The 26,904-nt window shown below is 30.7% G+C and overlaps 1 protein-coding gene and 1 pseudogene across 2 annotated transcripts in view; one reads left to right on the forward strand and one right to left on the reverse strand.

Moving 5' to 3' along the window:
- Positions 1-26,904, reverse strand: part of LOC140045276 (calsyntenin-1-like) — a 54,242-nt gene that overhangs the window by 9,992 nt on the left and 17,346 nt on the right. Inside the window, exons 4-14 of one of the 2 annotated variants that reach the window (XM_072090121.1) lie at positions 17,728-17,874; positions 16,662-16,856; positions 14,443-14,694; positions 11,297-11,350; positions 5,027-5,199; positions 4,541-4,652; positions 3,156-3,346; positions 2,472-2,584; positions 1,488-1,684; positions 607-774; positions 97-236 (exon numbers count right to left, since the gene is read on the reverse strand). In XM_072090121.1, the coding sequence (XP_071946222.1) occupies positions 97-236; positions 607-774; positions 1,488-1,684; positions 2,472-2,584; positions 3,156-3,346; positions 4,541-4,652; positions 5,027-5,199; positions 11,297-11,350; positions 14,443-14,694; positions 16,662-16,856; positions 17,728-17,874 (1,742 nt within the window). The remainder of the gene's footprint in view (positions 1-96; positions 237-606; positions 775-1,487; positions 1,685-2,471; positions 2,585-3,155; positions 3,347-4,540; positions 4,653-5,026; positions 5,200-11,296; positions 11,351-14,442; positions 14,695-16,661; positions 16,857-17,727; positions 17,875-26,904) is intronic. The other variant, XM_072090122.1, reaches the window with a different exon arrangement.
- LOC140045683 (5S ribosomal RNA) lies at positions 15,756-15,876 on the forward strand (annotated as a pseudogene).

The following is a 26,904-nucleotide window of genomic DNA, read 5'->3' on the forward strand; positions in this document are numbered from 1 at the left end:
TGTGAAACACTCTTTATATTACTGTATTGACGGAAATAATTAAAGAAGGTGGTTCACACACGAAAAAAAAAAAAAGATATTAGTGAATTAACGTACCTGAACCATATATTCATTACTGACGTAGCGTCCGTTAAGCTCTGTGCATCGAACCGTAAAGATTCTGTAATCATGGCCCTTATCGTTTGTGTAAACAACGTCATGTAGTACCTCTTCATAATTCTCAATACTTTGGATACCTGAAATGAATTTTTAAATCGATGTTAAAATAATAATAATGATGATGATGATGATAATGAAAGAAAATAATTTGTTAATGATGAAAATAAATGATAGTGGTAGTCATGATATAGCAACCTCTCTGGACTTAATAATTTGTATAGTATTACAAACATTCTGTGATACAGTATCACATACAATCTTAGAATAATACAGGCACCACATGCGATACATGTAACACTGTATTACAGAAATTGCCTTGATACTGGATATAATGCCATATGTGGAGATACAGTTCAGAGAATTGGGTGAATGATGGTGAGGGGGATGTTGATATGATGGTGAGATGACAGTATATGATTATAACATTCATGAAACCTTATCGCATACCTTTAACAATAAGACCATTTGCTGAGCTGATGACCCTCAGGTTGAACTGGTCTAGCAGCTCATTTGAGATGGTGAGCGATTCATGCTCCGACAACATGAGTGAATCGGTTACAACTGAGCAGGAATCCAGTTTCTGAGCAACATCTACTGGGTCTAATTCCTCACCAGCTGAAACGAATTAAACAATACATGAGAATTAATTTACAATTCATTTGATACATTTTCTAAAATATATTTAAGTTCTGCATAGTAGTATATTTTTTTTCAGTATGTTCTGTTCTGTTTCTTGGACCGCACCACATATTGTGAGTGCCACCAATTCAAAGGTGCAGGTCAACAAATAAATAAATGTAAAGAAAAATTAGACTAGACTCATTCAATTCATTTTTATTTCCATTCATTCAATTTTACAAACAACAGACATAGATTTAAAAAAAAAAAGAAAACAATATTAACTGAGGATGACCCAAAAAACTAATTTCCATTGCGGTCCAGTTTACACATTTTAAAAAGGTGTGCACTTTAAAAGAACCCAGTGCATCTTTCAGGAGGTTAGGGGGTTAACCTAGTGTATCTTTCAGAAGGTTAGGGGGTTAACCTAGTTTATCTTTCAGAAGGTTAGGGGGTTAACCTAGTGTATCTATCAGAAGGTTAGGGGGTTAACCTAGTGTATCTTTCAGAAGATTAGGGGTTAACCTAGTGTATCTTTCAGAAGGTTAGGGGGTTAACCTAGTGTATCTTTCAGAAGGTTAAGGAATTACCCTAGTGTATCTTTCCGAATGTTAGAGAGTTACCATAGTGTATTTTTCAGAAGGTTAGAGGGCTACCCAATTCAGATTCGTTATTCCACCACATTTTAAAGGCTTCATATAGATACTTACTTTCTTCATCAATTTCAGCAGTTTCCTGCAACTCAGTGACAATGCTGATGTCACCAAGTGGCAGGATGCCTGTTAAGAGATCAGACGCCATGCGGGCAATGTGGTTCGATCCGCTGATATCAATAGTTGGCTCAGACGGACGCACAACCATGATGTACGACTGCAATTTGCGGATGTTTATTGGCTGACTGTCGCAACTAAAAAATAATAAATATAAAATTATTTTTCCTTTTTATTTTAAAATTAAATACTATTCTTAGTGTCTTAGCCTTTTTAATTAAAATTGTATTTATGAGAAGGAGGGGGGGGGGGAGGTGGGAGGGGTGGCTGCTTTGATGGAGACCTATTATTCTGAAATATATTTTGAAATAGTTGTTTACTTAATGACAATTGTTACAGCCAGAATTTCCAATACATTAAGTATTTTGTGATACAGTTAAATCTCCAGTCTTGGCACATTAACCTAATAGACAGTACATTCAACTACTAAACAGTGTATTTAAATTAGCAACTTGCACATTAAGAGCAATAAATGAAAATACTTTTTATCCAACTTCAATGTTTTGTGTAATTAAGAATAACAGAATGCTTGTTGGAACAAGAAAGTCACATTTTTATGGAGTGTATTTTTAATTTTAAGGGATCATGTCAACAAATACTTACTGCAGTTAATAAAAAAATGTGGGAAAGATGGGAAATGCAGTAGAACCCTTATAAAAGGGACCTTTGGGATCCAACAAAAAGTACCCTAAATATAGGTTGGCTGTATATAAAAATATATTTTGATTTTTTTACAGTAAATTGTGCTTTTAATAGGGTTTACAAAGGTGGGAAAGGGGGTAAGTTTAAGGTTAGGGTTAGGAGAGCTTGGGCTCTTATGTCAACCAATATAATCATATATTTTTGTTATTCTTTCATATATTCTTATTACTTCATTTTAATTATTACTCATGAATTGTTACTTTTATTTCATATTTAACTTACGTAGCCTTGACGGTGACGGTCAACGGCCTTTGACCTGGAGTTGGGTACTGTCTCTCGTTGATGTAGCCAATTTGTTGCATGGTGTATGAGAGTGAGCTTTCATCAAGAGGTCCCTGATAAAATATGAGAAAAAAAAAATTAAATTAAAGAGGAACAACTTTAATTTTTAGGAAAAATGCAGGGGGAAGGGGAAAAATATAGGAGGAGGAAAAATATATAGGAAAGAATATAGAAAAGGAAGTAGAAAGGAAATAATGGAGAGAACAAGAAGGAAAAAAGGAAGGAAAAAGAAAAGGAAGAGAAAAAAACAAAGAAAGAAAGAAAAATAATAGAAAGAAGGAAGAAGGAAAGAAATAATGAGAAAACAAGAAGGAAAGGGAGGAAGGAAGAAGGATAAAGCAAAGGAAGGAAGAAGGATAAAGAAGAAAGAAGGAAAATTAAAAAGAAGGAAAAGGAAAAGGGAGAAGGAAAAAGAAAAGGGAGAAGAAAAAGGAAAAAGAAGAAGGAAAAGGAAGAAATAATGGAGAAGACAAGAAGGAAAAACAAAAGGAAGAAATAAAAAGGAAAGTAAAAAGAAGAAAAGACAAAACAAAACTTATTGAATGATGAGGAGACTGAGAAGGATGGAGAGACAAACAAGAAGAAGGAAGAGCAGAAGAAGATTGGTACAAAATAGATACAAACCGTAATGGTAATACGATTGCCAGCCTTGTTAACATTGACTTGATGTACAGGAACAGTATCCTTATTGATAGTCAGCTTCTCTTTGCAGGCCACTATGCAGGTGATAACCTCCTTTGATTCTGTCTTGCCTGGTAAAATCGCAAGTCCAGTTAAGTAGCCATTGAAATGGTCAATGTATTGTCTGAAACCACCTGGTGAACAAAAAATATAATTGGAATATTAAAGCAAAAATAGTAAATACTTTGATGTATTATTCTTCTAATTTTAGGGCAAATTGCAAATAGGCCATTTTACACAAGTGGTAACGGTAAGTGGGAATAGGTAAGCGGAAAATAAAAACATTGGATCTATGTTATTTCTTATGACCATTCACATGGAAGATAGATACAGATTCTATGTGGGTCAACTGAACAGTTTTCCGCCTACCTTTACCGCTTGTAAATTGGCCTCAGTCAGTTATTAAAAGATTTTTTGAGCGAAGTTGTTCTTTGTGAGATAAAAGCCAGACAACTGGCATGATTTGAACAAAGAACTCTGGTAACTAGCATCTCACCAACAAAGGTAAAATTCCTTTACAACAATTAGGAATGTTTGTTTTATCCCGAATAATTTCCACTTGGAATTAAATGCTGTCAATATCGGTTTTAAACTCGCATTATAATTTTGAAATTACAGTGAAGTTGTAAAGGTTTACTTTGGAAACTGCTTTCATGTCAATCTAAGCAAAAAAAAACTAATCATTTATATTGTCTTATTTTCACAAGGGAAAGTACACCACGACGGAACAAGGTTATTATTTCGCATTGACTAATGAAAATGTATTTTTATAACGTGACCCAATTCTTTAACAACAATGCACCATTTTGTAAAAGTAGGTAAATGACTGGATATACAGTTACATTGAACGCAAAATAATGAAACTAGTTCAAGTTGCTATGAAATTGAGAATGAATATATACGACGCTAAGGTTATTAAAGTATAGAATTAATGATCAAACAACACAATATTATCAAAGTCGTTTGTCGTTTTTATATAATACCAAAGTCGTTTGTAATGAGGTTGGAGTCATAATATCGGTGTTTACAAGATGCCAGGGGCTTTACAGGGCATTGTAGTGTCAGATTTTAACTACGTACAGCTGTCATTTCATACGGCAACTAAGACTTGGAGACCTGGAAGCAAACAATTACGGATAATGTCTATTGAAATTTCTCTTTATGATTGTTTACTAGACATTGCTTAGCAACAATGACACAATAAATATTCTTTATGAACATTGGATATAAATGCAACACACTTTTGAATAATTAGTTACATATTATTTTCCAGTCTTCGAAGTTACTGCAACAATTCACTGTTGTTACTGCAGTTGTTGTAATCTTACCTTCCCAAGCTGCAGCAACTGTAAGTGTGGACGCATACGCGGTAGGGTGAAGTGGCCGGTCATTCATCACATGATGGGCTTCGTAGTGGTGACCATCAACGTACAATTTGACCTGGTAAAAAAAATAAATACATTTTTCAGAAATGTTAATCATTGTTGTTTTTCAGTAATTTTCATTTGGGTTTATAAATTTGAGGCATAAAATATTTTTAAACATTTTAACTTAAATTCAACATAAATTATTGTCTTAATAAATTTCAATGATGACAAATTGAAAGCAACAATGCCATTTAAAACATAGCTAGCTTGTTAGGAACATCAATAAGTTTCACTTTCATTTCTTTCTTGCATAGATTGTCAATTAATTTAAATCTGTTCTGTGATTTACATTCATAATCAATTTAAACATGTCTTATTAAGATTGTTTAGTCTGTATGCTTATATTTTTAAGGAATATTGGTTTAACGCATATTTAAAATAACGTACTTGTGGGTAGTTAACATTGACAACATAGTGATGCCATTCTTTGTCGCAAACCTCGGTCAACTTCCAGCGCCATTCAGCTGGCGTGTAATCGGTGTTGTCATCGCCTTGACGACGTAACAACAAAACAAGTCGGCAGTTGTGGATGTAGAGCGAAAGGTGGTGACGATTCATACCTGAAAAAGAGAGTTTATTATTATCAGTAACTTAACAATTTATTTATAATAAAACAAATAAAAATATTTTGTAATGTTTAATTATCCAATTCAACAACATACTAATATAATAATTAATTATTATTATAAAAAGTGGTTACAAAAATATTATGTATTATTGATAATATTTTCATTTTATGATTAGTACAAATATTATCAACTACAGTACAATTAATGCATCTTTTATACTATATTGTACTATAACTATGAAGGCTGCAGTTAATAATATGTTAGTATGATATTCCATAACAATTATGTTATTTCTTTTTCCATTCTGTTCACATTGTCTTTGAATGTTGCCAACTTCAAACAGAGATAAAATGGAGAAATAAAAACTTATTTATAAGCCTATTTCATGTGATATGGACTAAAAGGAAATCACTTAAAATTAAAAAAAAAAAGTATTAATTATATCCCTTCAGAGAAATTCTTAAATATTTATGGACTTAAGCGAAATACTTAAAAATGTGATTGGTCCAAATAGTGGTTCTTAATTAGAAGCATTTTAATTTAAATTTTACTACAAAAAACACAATGAACATTATTAAATATTACACAATGTGTCATTGCAATAGACGAGAATATTTGATTAGATTCTTCGTCTGAACCCAATGATATCTAATTAGTCATGCCTTAACGATCTCATTAAAATGAAATTCTCAGACTAATTAAATCAGTTTCAAGCAAGCAGTAAAATAGTATCATTATTAAGGGGTTTTCCTTGTGTGTAAAACCCATCCTTTGGGAATGAGAGAACACCTGCATTCAGGGGAAAACTTCTAAGTGGACCTTTTGTTTGATCATCATATGGGTTCAGTCAGGAAAGAGTGAAATTTATATAGTTTCACTCTTCCCTGGGTTCAGTACTGTATTTAATTTAAATCAAATATAATTGTTTTATTTTTAGCTTCCAAGAAAATAATTCATTTGAACAAATGTGTACATTTTTCATAGATACTGTACACTAAAACACTTAAAATGTGTTTTTGATAAATAAAAAGAAAAAAAATACACACATACACATACAGTTGGGTCATAATATAAATATATATAATCTAATTTCTTATCTTGCTGCTAAGAAAATTATCTGCACCAAATTGTTAATTTTTCGAAATGGGAAAAATGTTTTGGGAAAAACCAAGTAGAAAATGAATGTACACATGTGTAAAATAACTATGAAGAACCTTGACAATATTAGTGACGAAGCATGTGATACTGGGTTAATTATGCATAAATTATTCCTTTAAATCAATAAATTATTGACGCAGTACAGAGCTTCAATAGTAATGTAATATTGGAAGTTAGTTTGTCACCTTGCGTAAACGACGATGTCATCACAGAATATATTTTGAAAATAAATATTACATTTCATGAAACAAAACAATGTCGATACAAAGCGCTTTCTTGGGAAAAACTCACAAAAATAATTCAGAATATATTTCGAAAACAAATATTGCATGTGATGAAACAAAACAATGTCGATAGCAAAACAATATGTTTTCTTGGGATAAACCCACAAAAATAATTCAAAATATCTTTTCAAAATAAATATTGTGTTGAAATAAAACAATGTTGATAGCCAAATATACAGTTTTCTTGGGATAAACCCACAAAAATAATTAAAAATATCTGTTCAAAATAAATACTGTATTGCATGTGATGAAATAAAACAAGTCGATAGCGAAATAGAGCGTTTTCTTGAGATAAACCCACAAAAATAATTTAAAATATCTTTTCAAACTAAATATTGCAATATGTTGAAATAAAACAATGTTTTTATAGCAAAATAGAGCGTTTTCTGATATTTTTAAAGTAAATATTGCATGTGTCGAAATATTGAGTGTGTCATATGCTTTACTGGGATAAAAGAATCCAAAACATATTGTAAAAATAAATAAGTTGAAACCAAACAATTCATAGAATTTTATTCTTGCGTATTCCTGGGACAAACCAGAGATAATAAATTTGATATAACAATACAAAATAATTTAATAATTGAAAAAATTCATCTCCTTCCCAAAATATTTTTGAAATCAAATTTTCGTTTTTAGTGAAGGTGAAGATAAACGTTGAACTTGCCAACGTTTCGTGCGTTAGCATCGCACTTTTTCTTAATAATGTCGAAATGTTTTTTGTTTGTTAAACATGGACATTTGTTTTACTTTTTTTTATTAAACCAGGGTACTGTAAAACAGAAAATGCCATGTAGTAATTTAATATTGACACATACAGTACACAAGAAAATGTTCATGTCTGGAAAAATATTTTGATTAAAATTTAATATTGTATGTAAAAATTTGACATGACTAGTTTGGAAAATGACATTTTGTGAATAATATTCCAATAGGTCTATAATTTATGGTAGAATTTATGATTGATCTGAAAGATGTATTTGAAAGTAGCTTAAATGGCTCAATAGATTATTTTCTGTGATAAAGACATATATTTAAGATAAAAAAGATAGATTTTTTAAATAAATTCAATTTTTTTTTCATCACATTAGAATACAATTGTATATTATCAGATTATTAATTCTATAATTAAATATTCAAATATTGTTGACAATAAATTATAACTCATTTATAATAAAAATATATTAATTTATAATAACACCTTTGCTAAAATAAATATAAATGGAATAAATTAAATGGAATATTGTTAGTCATTAGTAATACTAATATAATGATTTTGAAATTAATAACTTATTTTATGGAATTCCACGACCAAAAGAATTTCTCAGACTGAGATAATAAATATTTAAAGATTGAATTTAAATTATTATAAACAATTATCATAAATATATAGCATAATATTGTTGACATTATGCAAGTTCGTTCCTGCATTAACATGAATTATGGGTATATTAGATATTTACAAATTAGGTTACACATGCATACAGTATTAGTCTCTGTGAGTCATAATTTGTGGAAAAGTGATGATAATTATTTAACCTAAAAGCTGTTAACGAGCGAAGAAAATGAGAGATGATGATATCCGAGGTAATTGGCTAGGTGTGCGATTACAAGCCCATAGCTAGGATTACAAGCCCATAGCTAGGATTACAAGCCCATAGCTAGGGTTACGAGCCCATAGCTAGGATGGACTGATACGCAGAAGGAGAACTTCCTTCTCCCACATCCTGGCTGGCTAGGAAGGATTGATACACAGAATGGGAACTTCCTTCTCCCACATCCTGGCTGGCTAGGAAGGATTGCAAAATTATCACAAGCTATGATAGTTGGCCATATTTTAATACTATCCATTCTATTGCTACATTAAGAAAAAATGGTTCACATGCTCTATACAGATTGATCTCCTGGCTATGGGTTTGGATTAGCAACCAAAGTAGACCTTAATAGGGGATTATTATTATCCATAATATCCAGTTGCATAGGCCTAATATTTAGCCATGACCACTGAGCAATCCTAATTTTCTACCTTTATAAATGATGGGCTAAATTATAATTTATATATCCACGTTTTGGTGGTGGTTGTGAAAGATAATTGAAATGTTTCAAAACTAAACTTAGTGAGACCAAGTGTTAAATTCAAATTCATAACCATACCACTGTTAATCCATACACCTGGCATATCCGCATTAAAGCAATGGAAATATTTAATTAATACTAAATAGAAAAAAAAAAGAAATAATTGCTAAACTCGACACGCTATATCCCACATGCTGAGTTATAGCATTGTGTAATTGTCTAATTTTCTTTTCTTCTATAGCATACTGTATTTAAAGGCATCATTCAAATATAATTTTATAATAATACTGTACTAGAAAATATATATTATTCAATTTTCTGTGGTGGAAAAAAACGCTTAACAAGTGAATGGCTATTGGCTATACATTAGAATGAAAATGACACTAATTTGCATAAATAATATATGTTATGGATGCCAAAGGCCCTCTATGAAAAAAATGTAGAGCTGTCTATTCCAATTGACTAGGCAATTATTCTTGGTAGATGATTAATTATATTTAAGACCTTTGCCCAGAAACTGTTTATTATATATATAGGAAAATATGCAGGTGGTACTAATTTGCATAAATTATATAAATTGGGTTTATGCCAAAGGTTGTCTATGGGTTACATAGATTTGTTTTTCTTTGTTGAGGTATTTTATATAGATTAACATTTAAAAAGACGATTTAATAGTTATGCAATCGTTTCAAAATGTGGGTTGTTAATAGTCATAATTTGCATAAACCTACATATTGATATATTAGGAATCATCTATAGATGGAGGCTATAATTTAGGTACAGACATTTTACATTAAGATGATGAATTATAGTCATACAGTAATTAACATATTCATGACATTTTGACTGAAATGTGGGTCGCAATTGGCCGATAACGAGCGAAGCAGGACGTACCAATTTCACTGAAATGCATGCGATCAACAGAGAAAGTACGGATACAGATTCTCTATATATAATTAAAAACTTTTTGTCTAAAATTGTTATTTTGATAGCAGCTAATTTAAATTTGTAGGATTTATCCAATAAAAATGCACATACAAGATGAGTCAAATGCTATTTTAAAATATTCCTTTCATTTTGATTAGATGTTATATAATATTATAATTGTATGAAGTTTAATGATAGATGGATAGGCGTGTGCATTCAAGCATGCAATTCTCATGAATATTCATGATGCATTATGGTTGGGTTGCTGGAGGAAAGATGGAAGGTGTTTTCAGCGATATGCCCACAATACAAATGACGTTAAATGAAGACATGGTTGTATACTCCATGATGCGGTGATGGTTTAAAAATGATGATTTAATGCTCTCTAGCACTCTAGAGTGAATACTGCCTGCTAATTGTTTTAATATGACTTCAATGCAGTGAGCTTTGGGTGTATTTCTGGCATAAAATAATGCGCATAAATCAACCGTAATAAAAGAAAGTAAATTTAAGAATTTCAATACATTTACAGTATGAAAAAACAACGTAAATCAAATTAAATTTTACACGATGCTCATAAATTTAAATTTTCGCGTCAACAAAAAATTGAAATGAATAAGTTTAAAAATATATGTTTCTTTAAATTTCTGTACTCCCCTCACATTTTACATTAGCAAACACTTATTTATATTATTATCTTATTTAATGGTTAATAAGAAAATACATATTTTTACAATATAAATTACTTATATAATTTTTTTTAGTTAGTCAGTATTATGGGTAGAGTAAATTATTAATTAATGTTGATGATAATGATTAAAATGATGGTGTAGATGAGAATGAGAGATGATGAAAAATATGCTGATGATGATAATAATAACAATTAAGATGATGATGCTGATGATAATGATGATGATAAAAATTATAACAATTAAGATGATGAAAATGATGATGATGATGATGATGATGAACATGGTGAATGATAATAGTATTAGTAAAGATGATGAAAATGATAAAGATCAAAATGATATGAAGATAATAATAATAGATATTTAATAATGATAATGGTTATGATAATGACAATTGATACTAAGCATTAATGCTGTTAAAATATTAATTATTTTATGATAATATTAAAGATGCAGTTATGAATTACTAAATCTAATGTAAAACAAACAATATTGTTGACGTAACAATGGGTTAAAATCAATTTAAAACTACTCTAAAACCAATTAGGCTAAAGACTATAAAGTATGATATGATTATAATGATTAATATTGCATAATAAGAATTATGGTTGTTATTTACTTTCAAATTAAATATCATCAATAAATATTGGACAACAATAACACTTTAAATTAAACTCTATATTATTTAATATTGATTAGGTAATCAATAGTATTGTACAACTATAACATTTGACCCCAAAGCACTGTATGTATTAAAACAAATATATCTAAAAACTAAAAAAAAAATATGTAAATTTGATTCATTAAACAATGGCAAATAAAAAGTTAATAACCAAATCAAAACATTTAAAAGATGCGCATATTATCGTTTCGTTATATTGCATTTGGTAATTTGTATTGGTTAATTGAGTTGACTTTTTAAAGGCATGCAAAAACAGCCAGTGGTGGCCTTACTGTCTATATCGATAATGGCGCTATCGTTCGTGGTGTTCGACGTCAAATCTGCTCCTGGGTTTTCAAAAAAACGAAATGGAAGACAAATAAGAATGAGTGGAAAGAAATAGGTTAGTAGAAAAGACGGATAAAAAGAATTGTTACAAACATTTTTATCACACAAAGTTGATTTTAAAATGTCTTAGTACAACTATTAGAGGGAGTATTAATATTATAATCTCTTTGGACGAGAACTAGATAAAACATATTTGATGTGCAGAAGAAATAAAGAAGTATTAGTATTAAGTTTATAAATAAATTCAAAAAACATAAATAAAACAGTAGGCGTATTCTACTGGTCATTCCACAGCACCTCGCAGCGATTTACAGTACTCCCACTGCTCGCATTATAAACAGCGAAGAGTTTAAGAAGTTGAGCTGCTGATTATCTGCTCAAAAACAACAGTCCAATACGTCTACTATCGAAAGTAAATTTTGAAATAAATATAGAGTGAAAAATAGAATGTCAAGATATTTTGAAAAAATGAAATTAAAAAAATACTAGATAACTTTCAAGAAATTAAATTTTTAATTCTCTGTGGTATTTTATATTTCTATGGATTTTCATTTATAATATTATTATGCTTAAATAATAAAAAATATAGAACTGAATATGACACCACATATGTTGCATTTTATTGCCAGACCATGTTGTAATAGAAACTCGAGTCACATAGAACCATAATTGTAACGACCCTCAGAGGATTCGGACCTGTCATCTTACGAGTGTCAATCCAATGAAAGCGAATTATAAAAGCCAGCTGAGCCACGATTTTATCAGCCTTCTGGGTCTTAATTGAATCAATATCCAACAAGCAACAATATTTGCGAGATCGTTCTAAGTATTTGCGAGATTGTCATCAATATTTGCGAGATGGTATCAATTGATGCAATCTGCATAGGATTGGATAAATGTCTATCCATTTATGGCGATTAGTGATGCTACATGGACATCTGAAAAAGTAGGTATCACTTGCATGAAAAAATAGTTTGTACTTTAGAGTGATACTAAAATTTTACCGATGGAAACTTTCCTGTGATCTCGGTAAAATCTGTCTATAATTTAGTCCAGTGAGAATAAGGCTTAAACGTCTAAATAACAGGTATAGTAAAATTAAAATCCAGTTCTAGCATTTTGAAATTGAGGGAGGGATATGGGGTGGGCAACAAAAATTCCATTGAAAAATCCGGCTGACATCATGTTTTATAATACTAGATATAAGATGGATCAAACCTAGGGGGGGGGGGGGGGGACTCATCTCCTGTTAAACAGCTTTTCATAATCTAGGCCTAAAATTGTGTATACAATGGTTATACATACTGTATTAACTGGGGGTCAACTGGGGGTCAACTGAGAGTAAATTTTTATGGAGACAAAATAAATAAAATGAAATGAACTGGAGGGTACCTACAGTACTTTAACCAATTATGGTTGCTGGCTTAATAGCATTAAGCATTTTAATCACAAAAGTTATTATTAACAAACACATTTATTTATCAAACATACCCAAACAAAAAAAAGAAATAAATTAAAAGAAAAAAAAGAAAATTGTTTATAAACAGATTATCATTTTGTAATCAAACATACTAAAAAAGAATAACAGAAAAACAAAATGTGATATTTCAAAAAAATGTTTTGCGCAAAAAAAATAACAACCTTTAAAGGTTTCTTTGGCTAGATAATGTATTAGATGAGTTAAAAGAATAATATTGGACTAAAGCACTTAATTCTACATCGATATTACTTGTGTAGCAGATTGACGTTAAACGAGAAATGCAATAATTATTTCTGCCAAATCCAATCAATTTCTTATCGCCATGTTTGACCGTTTGAAACTAGAAGATGCTCGGAACGAGAGCCCTTGTTATTGGTTTTTTTGTAATCAACATTTGTTATTCGTAGTACCAGCAGGTGAAATAAAGATGAACTGTAACTAATATAAAATTGTTATTCTATAAAATGAATATTCATTTAACTAATATTTATTGTAACATTTTGTTTGCGTTCTATTGTTTTGTAGTTTTCTGTAATGTTTGTTCCGACATTGAATCAATCCTTAAATGTTTAATTAAATTTTTATTCTATAAAATGAAAATTCATAGAAATTATTTATTGTATCCAGACAATCTCTAACATTTTGTTTATACTCTCTATTGTTTTGTATTTTTCTGTAATATTTATTCCGACATTGAATAAATCATTTAATCTGTAACAAAATTTGTATTCTCTAAAATGATATTGATGTGTCTGTATATTATTATTTATATTTTACAGCATTTTTATTCGCTAAAATTAATTACAATTATATTTCTAACCAATTTGAATATTTTACTGTATACAATTGTATAACAGAGAATTATTATTATTTTTTTTTTATTTGTTTGATATACAATAAATATAATACAGAAAAATGTGAGAAAAAGTTATTATTAATATTATTATATATAACTTCAATTTCTTCCTTCCTGAAGATAAACATAAAATTAAGTTTGAAATAGAATCATTTTGATTTGGTTCGCTTTTGACAATCCCCGGCATTTTGTGTTCTTTCTATTGTTTTGTAATTTGTATGCCGGAATTGAATAAATCATTAAATCAAATAATAATCGCCTTCCTCACTTTTTTCAGAGTTTGTTTTATATTATCATAAGTTGATTATATTGTTCCATTTTGAGTGCTAGGCATACTATTGAACTTTATGAGTCAATTTAAACATACTATTTAATACCTACCAGTGCAATATACTTTACATTAGCTATATATACTTTACAATAATACAGAGGCTATTCACCTGCAAATACCTACAGTAAGGGACCATATCAAAATTATTCTACTGTACTAGAATAATTTTCTGACATGATCCCTAATGCTTTGTTCCCACTTGAATGCAACGCAATGACGTAAGCGCACCTCAAGTAGTTTGACCAATCATGGACACGATGGATCATCAAACCCGTCACTGTGATTGGTCAACCCATTTCTGTTGCGTCTACATCATTGCGTCGTTTCTGAGTGGAGAAGACCAAGTTTAATAGATTCTTCATTGCTACCTTGTAAACAAATCAAAACATAGAAACTCAACTCAATTTTAAAAATGTGATCTCACCTTCGGCATCTGAATAACACAATATTGTTTCTTTAACGTCTTTTGACGGACCGTGCTTCATCCACGTGGTGATACTGAACGTACTGGTTAAGTTCTTTGGAACAAACTTGTCTGGGATGGACACGTGGCTATCTTCGCCGTCAAACTTGTACACTTGTGTGTTCTCATGTCCGTCATCGGTTTGGAGATCTTCAGTCCATTTCTCGCCGACATTAGGGGTTGGTAGTAAGTCCACAATCTCATCTGGTGCATCTGTTAAAGAGAGAATTTTAAATTAGTATCAATATTTTTATTTATCATGATAAACATCTAAAGTATTTTACTAGTCAACTAAAAAATAGGCTTGTTATTTCAAACAAAGGCTTAATTCAAATTCTCCTTTTACAAGCCCATGGGGGTTCTGTATTGTAGCCATAAGTCAATGGGAAACTACAGTTATAATATATCTACATGTTCCATTAAACAATTATCAAGAGGATGTATCCAACGAATAAAAATTAATGACAAATATACAGTATTTTAATTAAAGAATATCGTATAATGACAACAATACATAAATCAATCTAAGTTATTAACAATGTATATCATATCCTGTTTATAATGGATTAAAAACCAGATTTCACTTCAAATATTAATTTTTTTTTAAATTTTTTAAACATGAATGCACATTTAGCTTATCATAGATAAAAAAAACATTATTAAAAACCAGATTCCACTCCAAATAATAATTGAAAATTGTTTATAATAGTAGTATAGGCCTATAATATAATATATGAATGCACATTTTAATCGTATCATAGATAATAAAATCACCAATATTCTTGAATAATTAATGCTACGTCCTGGCTTATGCACATGGGAAATAGGAACACAAAACATGTGCAAAAAATGACATGTAAAGAATAGAGTCAGGTAGTCATATATTAAACAGGAATGATGTTTTGTATTCAAGCAGCTGGCATGATCCGTAAACATTATGATAAGAGTGGACGGTCAAGTTAATATGGCACGGCAATGAGTAATGCCACGACGACGTGACAGCTTTGCATAATTAACATTAATTAGCATGTTCAGATTACATTAAGAATACACTGAATGTAATAAAACATTGAACATAGGAACAACCATTTGTGATGTTTAATATACCGTATAAAATCAATTTGAATTTTACTTTTAGATTTTTGAGGATTAGACTTTATGTATGCACAAATATTAAACCAGATTATTATATATAATTATATATTATTAAATCTTGTTAGGCTTTCTAGAACCAGGATTTAGTTGTCTTTAACTGATTCGGCCATACTGCGTTGAAATACGGCCATACTGCGTTGAAACACCGGTTCTCGTCAGATCACCGAAGTTAAGCAACGTTGGGCCTGGTTGAGTTCTGGATGGGAGACCGTCTAGAAATCGCGGCGGGTGCTGTATATACTGGAGAGTGATGGTGTAATGGTAATATCGGACTAGCATGTGATAGGCATGGGTTGGAGGTTATCTGTACCATACTAATTGCATCCTTAGGCAAGGTGCTTTATTCTCATTGCCTCGTCCTTCGGATGGGATGTAAAGCCGTTGGTCCCGTGTACTTAACAGTGCACGTTAAAGAACTTGGTACACTATTCGAAAAGAGTAGGGGATCGTCTCCCGGTGTGCTGATCTGGTAGGCGCTGCACTGCTGGCTGCCGTGGGTCCGTGGAGGGCCTAATCCGAATTTCCTCAGTTTCCAGTTAAGCTTGAGGACAAATATGAATACCTTTACCTTTACCTTTATTCTCTGTACCGTCTCCAAATATGGGGCATACTACAGTATTGTAGTAGTGGCATTGTGGCTTGACAGTTTCTTACCAATCCCAGAATCGTTTGTTCAAATCCTGTCACATTCCAAGATTGTTATAACCAAGATTGCCAATACAGCATCACTGCTTTCACCTCTGTCTACACTATCAAACTTTATGAAAATGTGATGTGCCCATATATGGACATGATGATGTCATATCACTACCATATTTGGGTATATCACTACCATATTTGGGCACATCACACTTTTTTGGGCAAACTAGTGTCAAGATAGTGTCGACAGAGCTTAATTCTCATATGAGACTTGGTTGAGAGGGCATGGGTTTACCATCTATCAAGTAATGTATTTGTTGTGGGATGTTGTAAAAATTTTGTGAATCAATTTTACCAACTTATTTATTACTGTGCAATATACTTACTACACATTTGACGTTGCGCCGCTACGGAATACGTATCTCTGTCGCATCCCATTACAATGTGGTCGGTGTCAAGGTCGAAGGTCATGCTAATAGAGCTGGAATTGCATTTTGATGGAGCACAGAGTTCCAGAAAACTCTTTGGTCCAATGATGTGATTGTCACTGTTTGGCATGTATTCAATGCGCTTTGAAATACCTAATATAGTAATACAAAAAAAAAGATTGATAGATTATTTGGGTGTAAAAAATGTCTGAGATTCAAATATACAGAAGTAGAACGCAATGTATGTCGATTGAATAGGTGTAAAAATGTGTTACCATTTGAAATAAAATAATTAAGTTTAGGAGAAAAATTAGAAGATTCCCAAATACAGTATGAATAAACTTCCACATATATGAATGAAGTTTGTACGATGGAGGTAGACAAATTCTCGAAGTGTACTAACAGTAGGCGTCTACAGTAGTATCAAAATTGTCTTATACCGGAGAGTTTGTTTATATGCATGAGATATGGTATTTGCAACAATATGTAATAGAATTTAAAGTATCTGCCTCTGTATAATATTTAACACTACTATAATCCAAAGTCAATAATTTTACACATATTTCACATATCACTGTCAATTTTGTCACCTGTTGCTTTCCATATTGTAGTATGTAACTAAACATTTAAAAATAGTTTGTGGATTTACTGTATGTCTAACACAAATATTGTGTACGCAGGTCTATAAGATTGTAATCATATTAACTTTACCCCAGCTGCAGTGCATTAATTGCACCCCTTTTTTTGCTGTGGAGCTTATTCAACTGGGCCGCTTTTTCTTCTTTCACCACCGTGGAACTGTCACCGCAGTGTAGTACCACTTTTTCTACTAGGTGCGTATTTAATAGAACTGCTTTTATCTACAGCTGTGCTTTTTAAATCACACTGCTTCTTCCTTTATGCTTATGAGCACATCCCTTTTTTTCACCACTTTTTTTGTTTGGCCGCTTTTTATACCATGACTGTGTTTATTTGACTGAAGCACATATTTGATCATACAGTATTCGTAATTCTCGTTTTATACCTTTAATTCCTTGTGTACACAGACGGTTAACAGTGACCGTAACCGTGACAGCGTCACTCTTCTTGTTCCCGCAATCGTAAGCAGCGACTGAGAACACGTGTGAAGCTACGTTGCTTGGGTCTAATGGTTTAGTTGATGATATCATTCCTATATAAAGATTAAAAAACATGAAATGATAAATATAAATGTTGAAGTTCAATAAAATATTTTAAAAATAAACAAATAACACTGCTTTATCTTTAAAATACAGTAAATAATGTAACGATAAAAACATAAAGAATGACATTTCAGCAATGACGCATATGATTTTGTAATGTACTTTAAATTGCGTCATTTCATAATATTATTATATAAAGCATAACATTATGATCAACCAATATTAATAATAGATTATTACAATTGTAAAGTTAAAGGAAAAAGATAACTGCATTTCAAAATGTATGAAAATCCATAAACAATGCTGATAATATAAAATGTCTAAAAATAATATAATATTTGTATATAATATTAAAAACAATGATAAAAAAGATTTTTTGGCTTGTTTCAGCATTAAATTTATATTGTGTATTTTCTATTTTCATACTTAAAAAAAATTATACATTATTATTGTAGTATAACCTGCCTAGGCCCTACTAAATAACGAAGATTTCGATACAAAATAAAGCATATCGAATTAATTTCAGTAATTAGAGCAGTTTTTCTTTCAGCAATTAACAGGACAGAAACCCATCAATTCATGACGTATGAACATCATCATTTCATAATTCCGTATTGTCAATATTGACAGTTAGTCAAATCTTACTATAATGCGAAAATACCGATTTATGATCAACTTGGAATTTACGCTAATCAGTCGTAAATTCATTTACGTTATATCTGATATTATCTTATCATCTTATGATGCCATGTCATCGGCCGTACAGATGAAATAGAAATCCACTTTATACAACACTAAAGCAGAATATCAAAGTTATTGAATATGGAATCATATTTTCTTAGAAACTGCATTATGATATAAATTTCTGTTTGAAAATGATAAATTATATAGTTAATAATAGCGCTGAGTAGGTGTGTGAAGATTAGTAATTAGTACAGTAGACTTTAAGTTTAGTATGTGAGGAGTCAGCTGACTTGTCAATTGGAATTGATGAATATGATGTCACAAAATAGATAAGAACATTTTTAAAACTTAGTATAAAATGATGTCAAAATTATTCTAAGCATAAAATTTCAGATAATATTATTGAATAAAGTCTTGGAAAACGGGGAAAAACAATATACTGCAGTTACTGCATTACTAGATTTTGTTACTGGAATAATGTATGGTGTTTATAGGTTGTTTCAATGAGACAGTCATTGCAATAAACAGGGTACTGTATAACCAGGGATTTGTAAAATATATATATATTTTACAACTCCCTGATATAACAAAAAAAGACTAGCTAAATAATTGCCTATTTTAAACAGTTTAAAGAGTAAAACAACTTGCAGTAACTGCAGTATAATGTTGACATGGTCTTTTATTTGTATAACAAAATTCAATGTACAATGGTACTTTGTATAATTTTTTTAAGGATTGGCGCAATACAGTACACACGCTTTATAATTAAGTATACTGTATAAGAAATCAATGTACAGTATTATCATTAAGGGTTTAGTTACTTAATTAAAATAATTGAGAGGTCACAATGCATACCCATTAGGTATTGGGTTTCACTACTTGGACCACAACATAATTAGTAATACCTTGACAAGAGGAGAATCCAGAGTAAACAAATGGTGTTTTTCTTTTAATTAATAATACTAATAGTTCAAGTATACAGAACCAATACAGTATATTGGTCCCACTTTAATGCAAGGTAAGGAAGCAAGTTGGCCAATGACAAGCGACAGTTTGAATAACCTATCGCTTGTGATTGGTCAAATTACATGCATTGCTTATGTCCTACTGTACATTCCGTCCAATTGGGAATCAAGCTTAAAAGTCCTTTTAATAATAACAAGAGTGTCCACTGAGTAGAGGTTAAATTTAGCGCAAAAACAACATTTCTCTTTATTGTTATTGTTTCACAAGAAAAAACATGCTTCATAAAGCTCTGTCTGTACTATCAAACTTTATATGACAACAAAATTGTGATGTGGTCATTTATGGACATGATGATGTCATACAGTATATCACCACTAAATTTGTGCATATCACTACCATATTTGAATATATTCTTAATACCATATTTGATTTGTAGACAGAGCTTTTAAAACAGAAATATCTTTAAACTAGCTTGTTGACATTTACATTATAGATTATACACGAATTGAAAACGAATTAAACAATAATCGTTGGTGCATGTCGTTTATTTTCGTTGACTGTTGAAATAAATTTCTACGCAATTTGTTTTGCTAGATTAAATCCATTAACAGGTATATGAAGTAAAATATTAATAAAAACTAATATTAATAATGTACCAATTGAATGTTATATGTTGTAATAACAATGTACTGTATTTTACTAATTTATGAATATTAATATTGACATTTTTTAGCACTACTGTATATGTTCTTTTTCATTTGTTGCCTTTACTGTATATTGTTCTGTGACATACAATCAGGGCCGTTACATCCACCAGTATAGTTGGTAAGGTTTCAACCTGACCACTTTTTCACAGAGGCCTTTGACAACTCCTGGCTTGAACAGAGATTGTTCTCTTTTCTTGCGAAATCACTTGACAAGGAAGGCAAATTTTAAGCCATGTATAAATTAAATCAATTTATGAATTGGAATTGCAAATAAGGTTACCTAAAATATTTTGTAAAAGTTTTTTTTTTTTTAACATTATCTTATTTAAATACAGTATTATTTCTATCTGACAAGACAAATTTCATAAATCAAATTAATTATGAATTGAATCATGATATATGAAAGTTATATAATATTATATGTAAACAATTTCATATGTTTCATCAACATTCAATTGTATTCAAATAAAAATAAAAATTCATTTTTTTCCTTCTTTTTAGCCACCAATGCAGACTATTGACACTTCGTTCATAAATGGAATAGAGTTAACGATGGAAGAACAACATCCGATACACAACGCAATTAAAATGTGTTTCGTTCACTAACATACGCCCCAGTTTCTGTGTACTTGGGAATTTACAAATTCTCCATGCAATAGATTTTAGTGACATTAACGTAATAATTCACAGAACAGAAAATTCATCATTTGAAGTTTACATTTCTACCACATTATTAAGTAGAGCAAACTCCTTATTTTTTTGTGATAAAATAAAATAAAATAAATCATTTTTATGATAGCATTTGGTATTTATAGTTCAGGTGATGACAGATATCAGAATTTTATTGAACCAAGTTCATTAAAGTGATTGTAAATTCAAAGAAAATTCTCGCAAATCCACTCATGAATATCAACTGCATCTGGATTCGTGGAAAAACAAACATGCAAATAAAGTGTTCGAAAATTTCCAACAAATTAAAAAAATTTATTGTTTAGTACTAATAGTTTATGGTGGTTAATTAAAAACAAACAAACTTCAAAATTCAAACTTACAAATGCCAAGGAATACCTTATCTTAATTTAGGATATAAAATCCAATAAAGGTCAAAGGGTCAATTCTAACCAGTATACAGTGCCAACCAACTGTGCTATTTTATTGTAACCCAGACAAAGAAAATTCCATACACAATTTAAATAAAACATTTAATTTTCTGTATTAAAAATCATGATTACATACAAAAATGGTAAGAGGTGCCTAAAATAGTTGGGATATCATTTGAGGTTTTGTTTTTAATGTGGATAAAAGTTACAGGGTAGGTGTCGCACTATTTTTTCCAACACACTCAACATTAAAAAATAGTAAATCTACACATGGTCGGTCATGTGATGCTCTTTCAACCAATCGGTTGATGGTCATTGTAATAGATTTTACCACATCTTTTCAAACCACTACACGCTATCTAATTACAAGGCTGTGATGTGTCTATTGCATTCCCAATGAATAACATTTTTACTGTACAATTACAATTACATTATTTTTTTAGTGGTTGGCTATTATTACCAAATAATTTACCAATTAAGTTTATGCATGTCATAAAATCTTGAATCAATCTTCATAAAAATTGATAAACAGATAATATTTGGCCCCTGGATACTCTTATTGTATCCCTGGTTAATAACTCTGGCCTACAGTATGTTAACTAATAAAATGCATCACTTCCAGAAGACAATACCTTCATAATACAATGACAACATTAAACAACCTATTGTTTGAAAAAGATACGAGTATTGAATAACATTTTACGACAAGAAATTTGTCAATAACATTGATACTGGCAATTTGTAGCATCATTAAATAATATTCTTATTAAATTTCACCTTTCATAGCACTGTTTAATTATATAATGCTATTTCTGGTGAGTTAATTCATTACAGTATTATACAAAGGCTGATGCTGTATATTAAGACACATATATTGTTGTGTTACATACTGTAATATTCTTCAAAAACATGAATAGTGATTCATGCGTTTGTTGCTTAGTGATAGTATTCAATTAAAGTAGATGTCTCAAAATATGTAGCATAATTTGTTTAATGGAATATAAGCTCTGTCTACACTATCAAACTAGTGTGATGTGCCCAAATATGGTAGTGATATGACCAAATATGGTAGTGATATGACATCATCATGTCCATATATGGGCACATCAAATTTTTTTGTCACATAAAGTTTTATAGTGTGACATGGATTTAGAATAGAAAAAAAAAACAATTTTAAGAAGGGAACAGGACACTAACATTTTGAACCTTTTTTTAAGCAGAAAAAAAATCTGTAAATTTGTATCACTTAATTTGGTAATAATTAAAAAATTACTCATTTATTACAATACAAAACTATTTTTCATAGCATTGTTTTGAAATAGAAAATAATATACGAAAAACAAAAAGCAATTTCAAGAAGAAGAGAACATGACACTAACATTTTGGCTTTTTTTACACCAGCAAAATTCTGTATTTTTTGTATCACATTAATTTGGTTATAATTAAAAACTTACTAATTTATTACAATACAACTATTTTTCATAGCAAGCTGTAAATTGGAGATGCCTCTAGCAGAGAAACTTGTAAACAAACAAGGCCATAAAAATAGCAATACTAGACCCACAGTAATACAGTATGCCAAATGTAATAACTTTATGCCAAAACCCATGAACATGAAAACCACATAAAACTACAGTTAAAAAGACCATATAAATACATTTGAATTTTGTGGTGTTGTCCATAAAAACTCTCACAACTAACATCAAATCTGATACACACTTGACCTGGACACCTATTCATACTGCCACTAGGCTGACAGCACCGCAGACAAACACCAAGGGAGGTTAACAGGTCCCTGAAGGTTTCTATCCCTGGTCCAACGGTGGGGAACCGTCTAACATATGATTTCGGTTTCATACTTTGACAGGTTTGTAATTAGAAATTCGCTAATAAAATAACACCAATAGAAAGTCCAGATATTTTTAACTGTCCAAAAACAAACCGATTTAGAAAGACATCTGAAAACATCAACACTTTCAAAACACGACTAAAAATCCATTTTTACACAGAGGTATTTCCTGCTTAACTTTGTCAAGCGCCTTTGAATATTATTATGGATACTGGCGCTATATAAATCTGATTAATTGATTGATAATTGATTTAGAACAGCCCTATTTTAAAACATTTAAGAATAATAATAGAAACAGCTAACCAGCTATTAATAGACTTTTAAATACCTAACTTATATTTACTGTAATAATCAAGTATAATATGATGAAGTGTCCATGCTCAAATATAATCCTACCCCTAATTTATTCAATATACAGGGGTATAAACAAGATTCGAGTATAACCCCAACCAATAAACTTTTGCCAAATTTTGATTCAGACCTACTATACTACTATACTCTGTCATATACAGTCATTTTACAGTTTGTGTTGGTTTTCTATTTTAGAAATTTGGTAGCAAGTTGGAGAGCTACAGATAATTTGAAATGGAAATATTTTCGAATTAAAACTACTTTTTTAATAACATGGTGGTACTGTACACAGTACTATTACACACTATATTCATATAGTGCTTGTTGTTTATATACAGTATTTACGCATAATTATGTAGAATATTGCATACGCGTTCACACATAAATTATGAACAGCCAATCAGAAATTGAAAGCCTCTTCATTTATAAATATTAATATAGAATCCTGGATAGCTAGCCCTGAATTACCATAGTAGCTATAACTGAAAGGCCACCTTGGATTCATGTATAAAATTAATCAATAATGTAATTTCAAGACTTTCTATATATGCAGACTTCTAAAAAGCAAAAATTACACGATTTTCCTTATTACAAATTAACTTAATTAGTAATCCCACATTCTGCTCACGCTCAGTAGGCCAGGGAGCATTAAAATCAGTAACATATGAGTGAGGCATACCATGGTGCCAATTGTCACAAATTAACAAATTCTAAATTTGAGATTAAAAATGGTTTTAATTTGCAAAACGTTCACTAGTCGATAATTGGACAGGTAATTATTGGAATTACCTGGCAACTAATGGCCCAAGGGAACAGCGAATTATGACTAGGGTATTTATATCGTCAAGATTGTTAAATTACTTACCATGTTCTAAACTGTATGCATAGCAGTAATTGAATGAATAAACGACATGAATAATATAATTAAAGACACAAATGAAAAGATAAAACGCTTTTCATTACCAAAAAAGGCTACAATGCTGTAAATTTAATTGTATGTTAAACAGGTTAAAGAGTAAACAAAATATAGTTACTGTAGTAACTGCAGTAAAATATTATTGACATAACCTAGAAAGACATAAATTAATTTAGTAAAAAAAAATCGCTTTAAAAAATGTTGATGCTATTCTGTAGATAATGTAAGATTGATCAAAATGCTATAGAACCTGATAAAATCTCGCTGAAAATTAGTTTTTGGACGGCCCCTTAAATGATAATGAACTAATACTGTAGCCTTAAACCCACAAAGCAGTTGGCAGCATACAGTATTCTGAATAATGTAGAAGTATACCAGGCCTTGGGAATAGTATGCACGTTACACACGTTATTATTACCTGCATACACATTATTATTACAAAGAGTAAAGGCAATAATATTATGTTACTAAGCCTGGAAGCATCGCGTGCAGCATCCGCTAAGACTACTACGGGTTACGTGAAGTAACCTAGATGCACAATGAAACGTACGAATATAAATTAGTGTCCACATCAATCTTTTTAATGATGGACGGGAGTGAGAGAAAGAAAATGGTTGAGATGATGAAAATGTTATGAGACAAGCTGACAGGAGATACAGAAAAGGAACTACAGAATAAGGTTATTCGAATCTCTATGCATTCCCTCAATTAATAATTGTTTGTCTGTATATTTTTGAACTAATAAGGTATGTTAATTAACAGTAAAAAAGAACGAAAACAACAAATTACTGGATGAATCAAAAGACTAGCTCTGTCTACACTAGCTTGTATCAAAGTAGTTAAACAAAAAAAATGTGATATGCACAAATATGGTAGAAATAAGCTTAAATATGGTAGTGATGATATGACATCATCATATCTATGGGCACATCACATTATTTTGTCACATAACGTTTGATAATGTAGACAGAGCTTAGTGGAGTTGTAGCTTGGTGGTTAACGTGCTTGCCTTCCAATCCCAAGGTCCCGGGTTCAATCCTGACCTAGTGCAGGGTTGTAACTCATGACTCTTTCAACTCCACTCCCTAAGCCTCAAATGAGACTTAGTTTATAAGCACGATAAATTATTAAATAGTTTATCCATCCTGTAATTGGCGAGTTACTCGCTGTTAGATGAGTATGAAATAAAAAAAAAAAAAAAAAAATACAAAAAAAAAACATCCTGACCCCACCTAACAAACAAAAATAGAAACAGATTGTAGAAATCAAAACGACGGAAGATGAGAAACGTTGAGAAGATAATTAACAATATTATTATTATGCATTAAATATGATTACGATGATGTACAATATTTATATTAAATTTTGGAAATACTTAAGGACTTGATTAATGATAAGTAATTGGAAAAGATGAAATATTAATGGATTATAAATGACCTACGTAAAGCCACGAGATGCACTAAAGGTCAAGAAGATGATGTTCAAAATTATCAAATAATTGAGTTTAATTTAAAATAATGATGAGATAAACTTTCTATATTATTCTTTTCCAAATAATTTTTTTTTATTCACATTCAAAAAATGATTTTATCCAGTGGGCAGATGTTATAAAATGAAATATTAATACATATGGTATACTAAAGGGACAATGTCAAAATTATGCTACTGCAGTTCCTAAATTTGTTTAACTTAAAAACCTGCAGTCTTTTTTTGGATAACACATCTTTGTTGTAAACAATGGTACTGCAATGACTGTTTTATAAACCTCTTCAAGGAACTAAGGTAAAATCATGTCAATTTTTATTTGAAAAACCTGTTTATGCAATATTTAAGAAGTCTTTTTTGGATAACACATTGTTTGTAAACAATTATTGCAATGACTGTTTTATGAAACAAAGTAAAATCATGTAAATTTTGACATATTATATGTACATGTATAGATCCATACTTTTCCAGAATTATACCTGACTGACTCCGGTCAGAGTAAAGAGAGTGGAGGGAGGGCTTCTGGTGCTTTCTGATAGTGATACTGAGATCAAGAAGAAACACATGTTTCATAAGGTATCCATTGTCTGGGTCATCTTGTGACAGTGTAAACAAGCAATTCTCACGCCTGCATTTTACAGTACAAAGAGTGCTTGCCACTAATTAGAACAATTTTTACTCTCTCTCAGGATAATGATGAAACTTGTGTGAAAGTATGCCTTAATTGTAACTGGCTATCAAGGTTGAGCATTGGATTGGCAGGTATGGCTAAAAGGGATGTTTCGTGCACTTGGCTATGCTAGCCAACATGTATGCAACGCATGCAGGGCCATAATGTGGTCATTGTGTTGCAGATTTTTAGGGCTGGCTGGCCTACCTAAAAGTGAGTGATGGTAATATAATGTAAACATGGTGTGAACTTGGCAAGAACAAACCCAATTTTTTCTGAAGTGACTTTTCCA

This window comes from Antedon mediterranea, chromosome 3, assembly GCF_964355755.1.
Source record: "Antedon mediterranea chromosome 3, ecAntMedi1.1, whole genome shotgun sequence".
Classification (NCBI taxonomy): Eukaryota; Metazoa; Echinodermata; class Crinoidea; order Comatulida; family Antedonidae; genus Antedon; species Antedon mediterranea.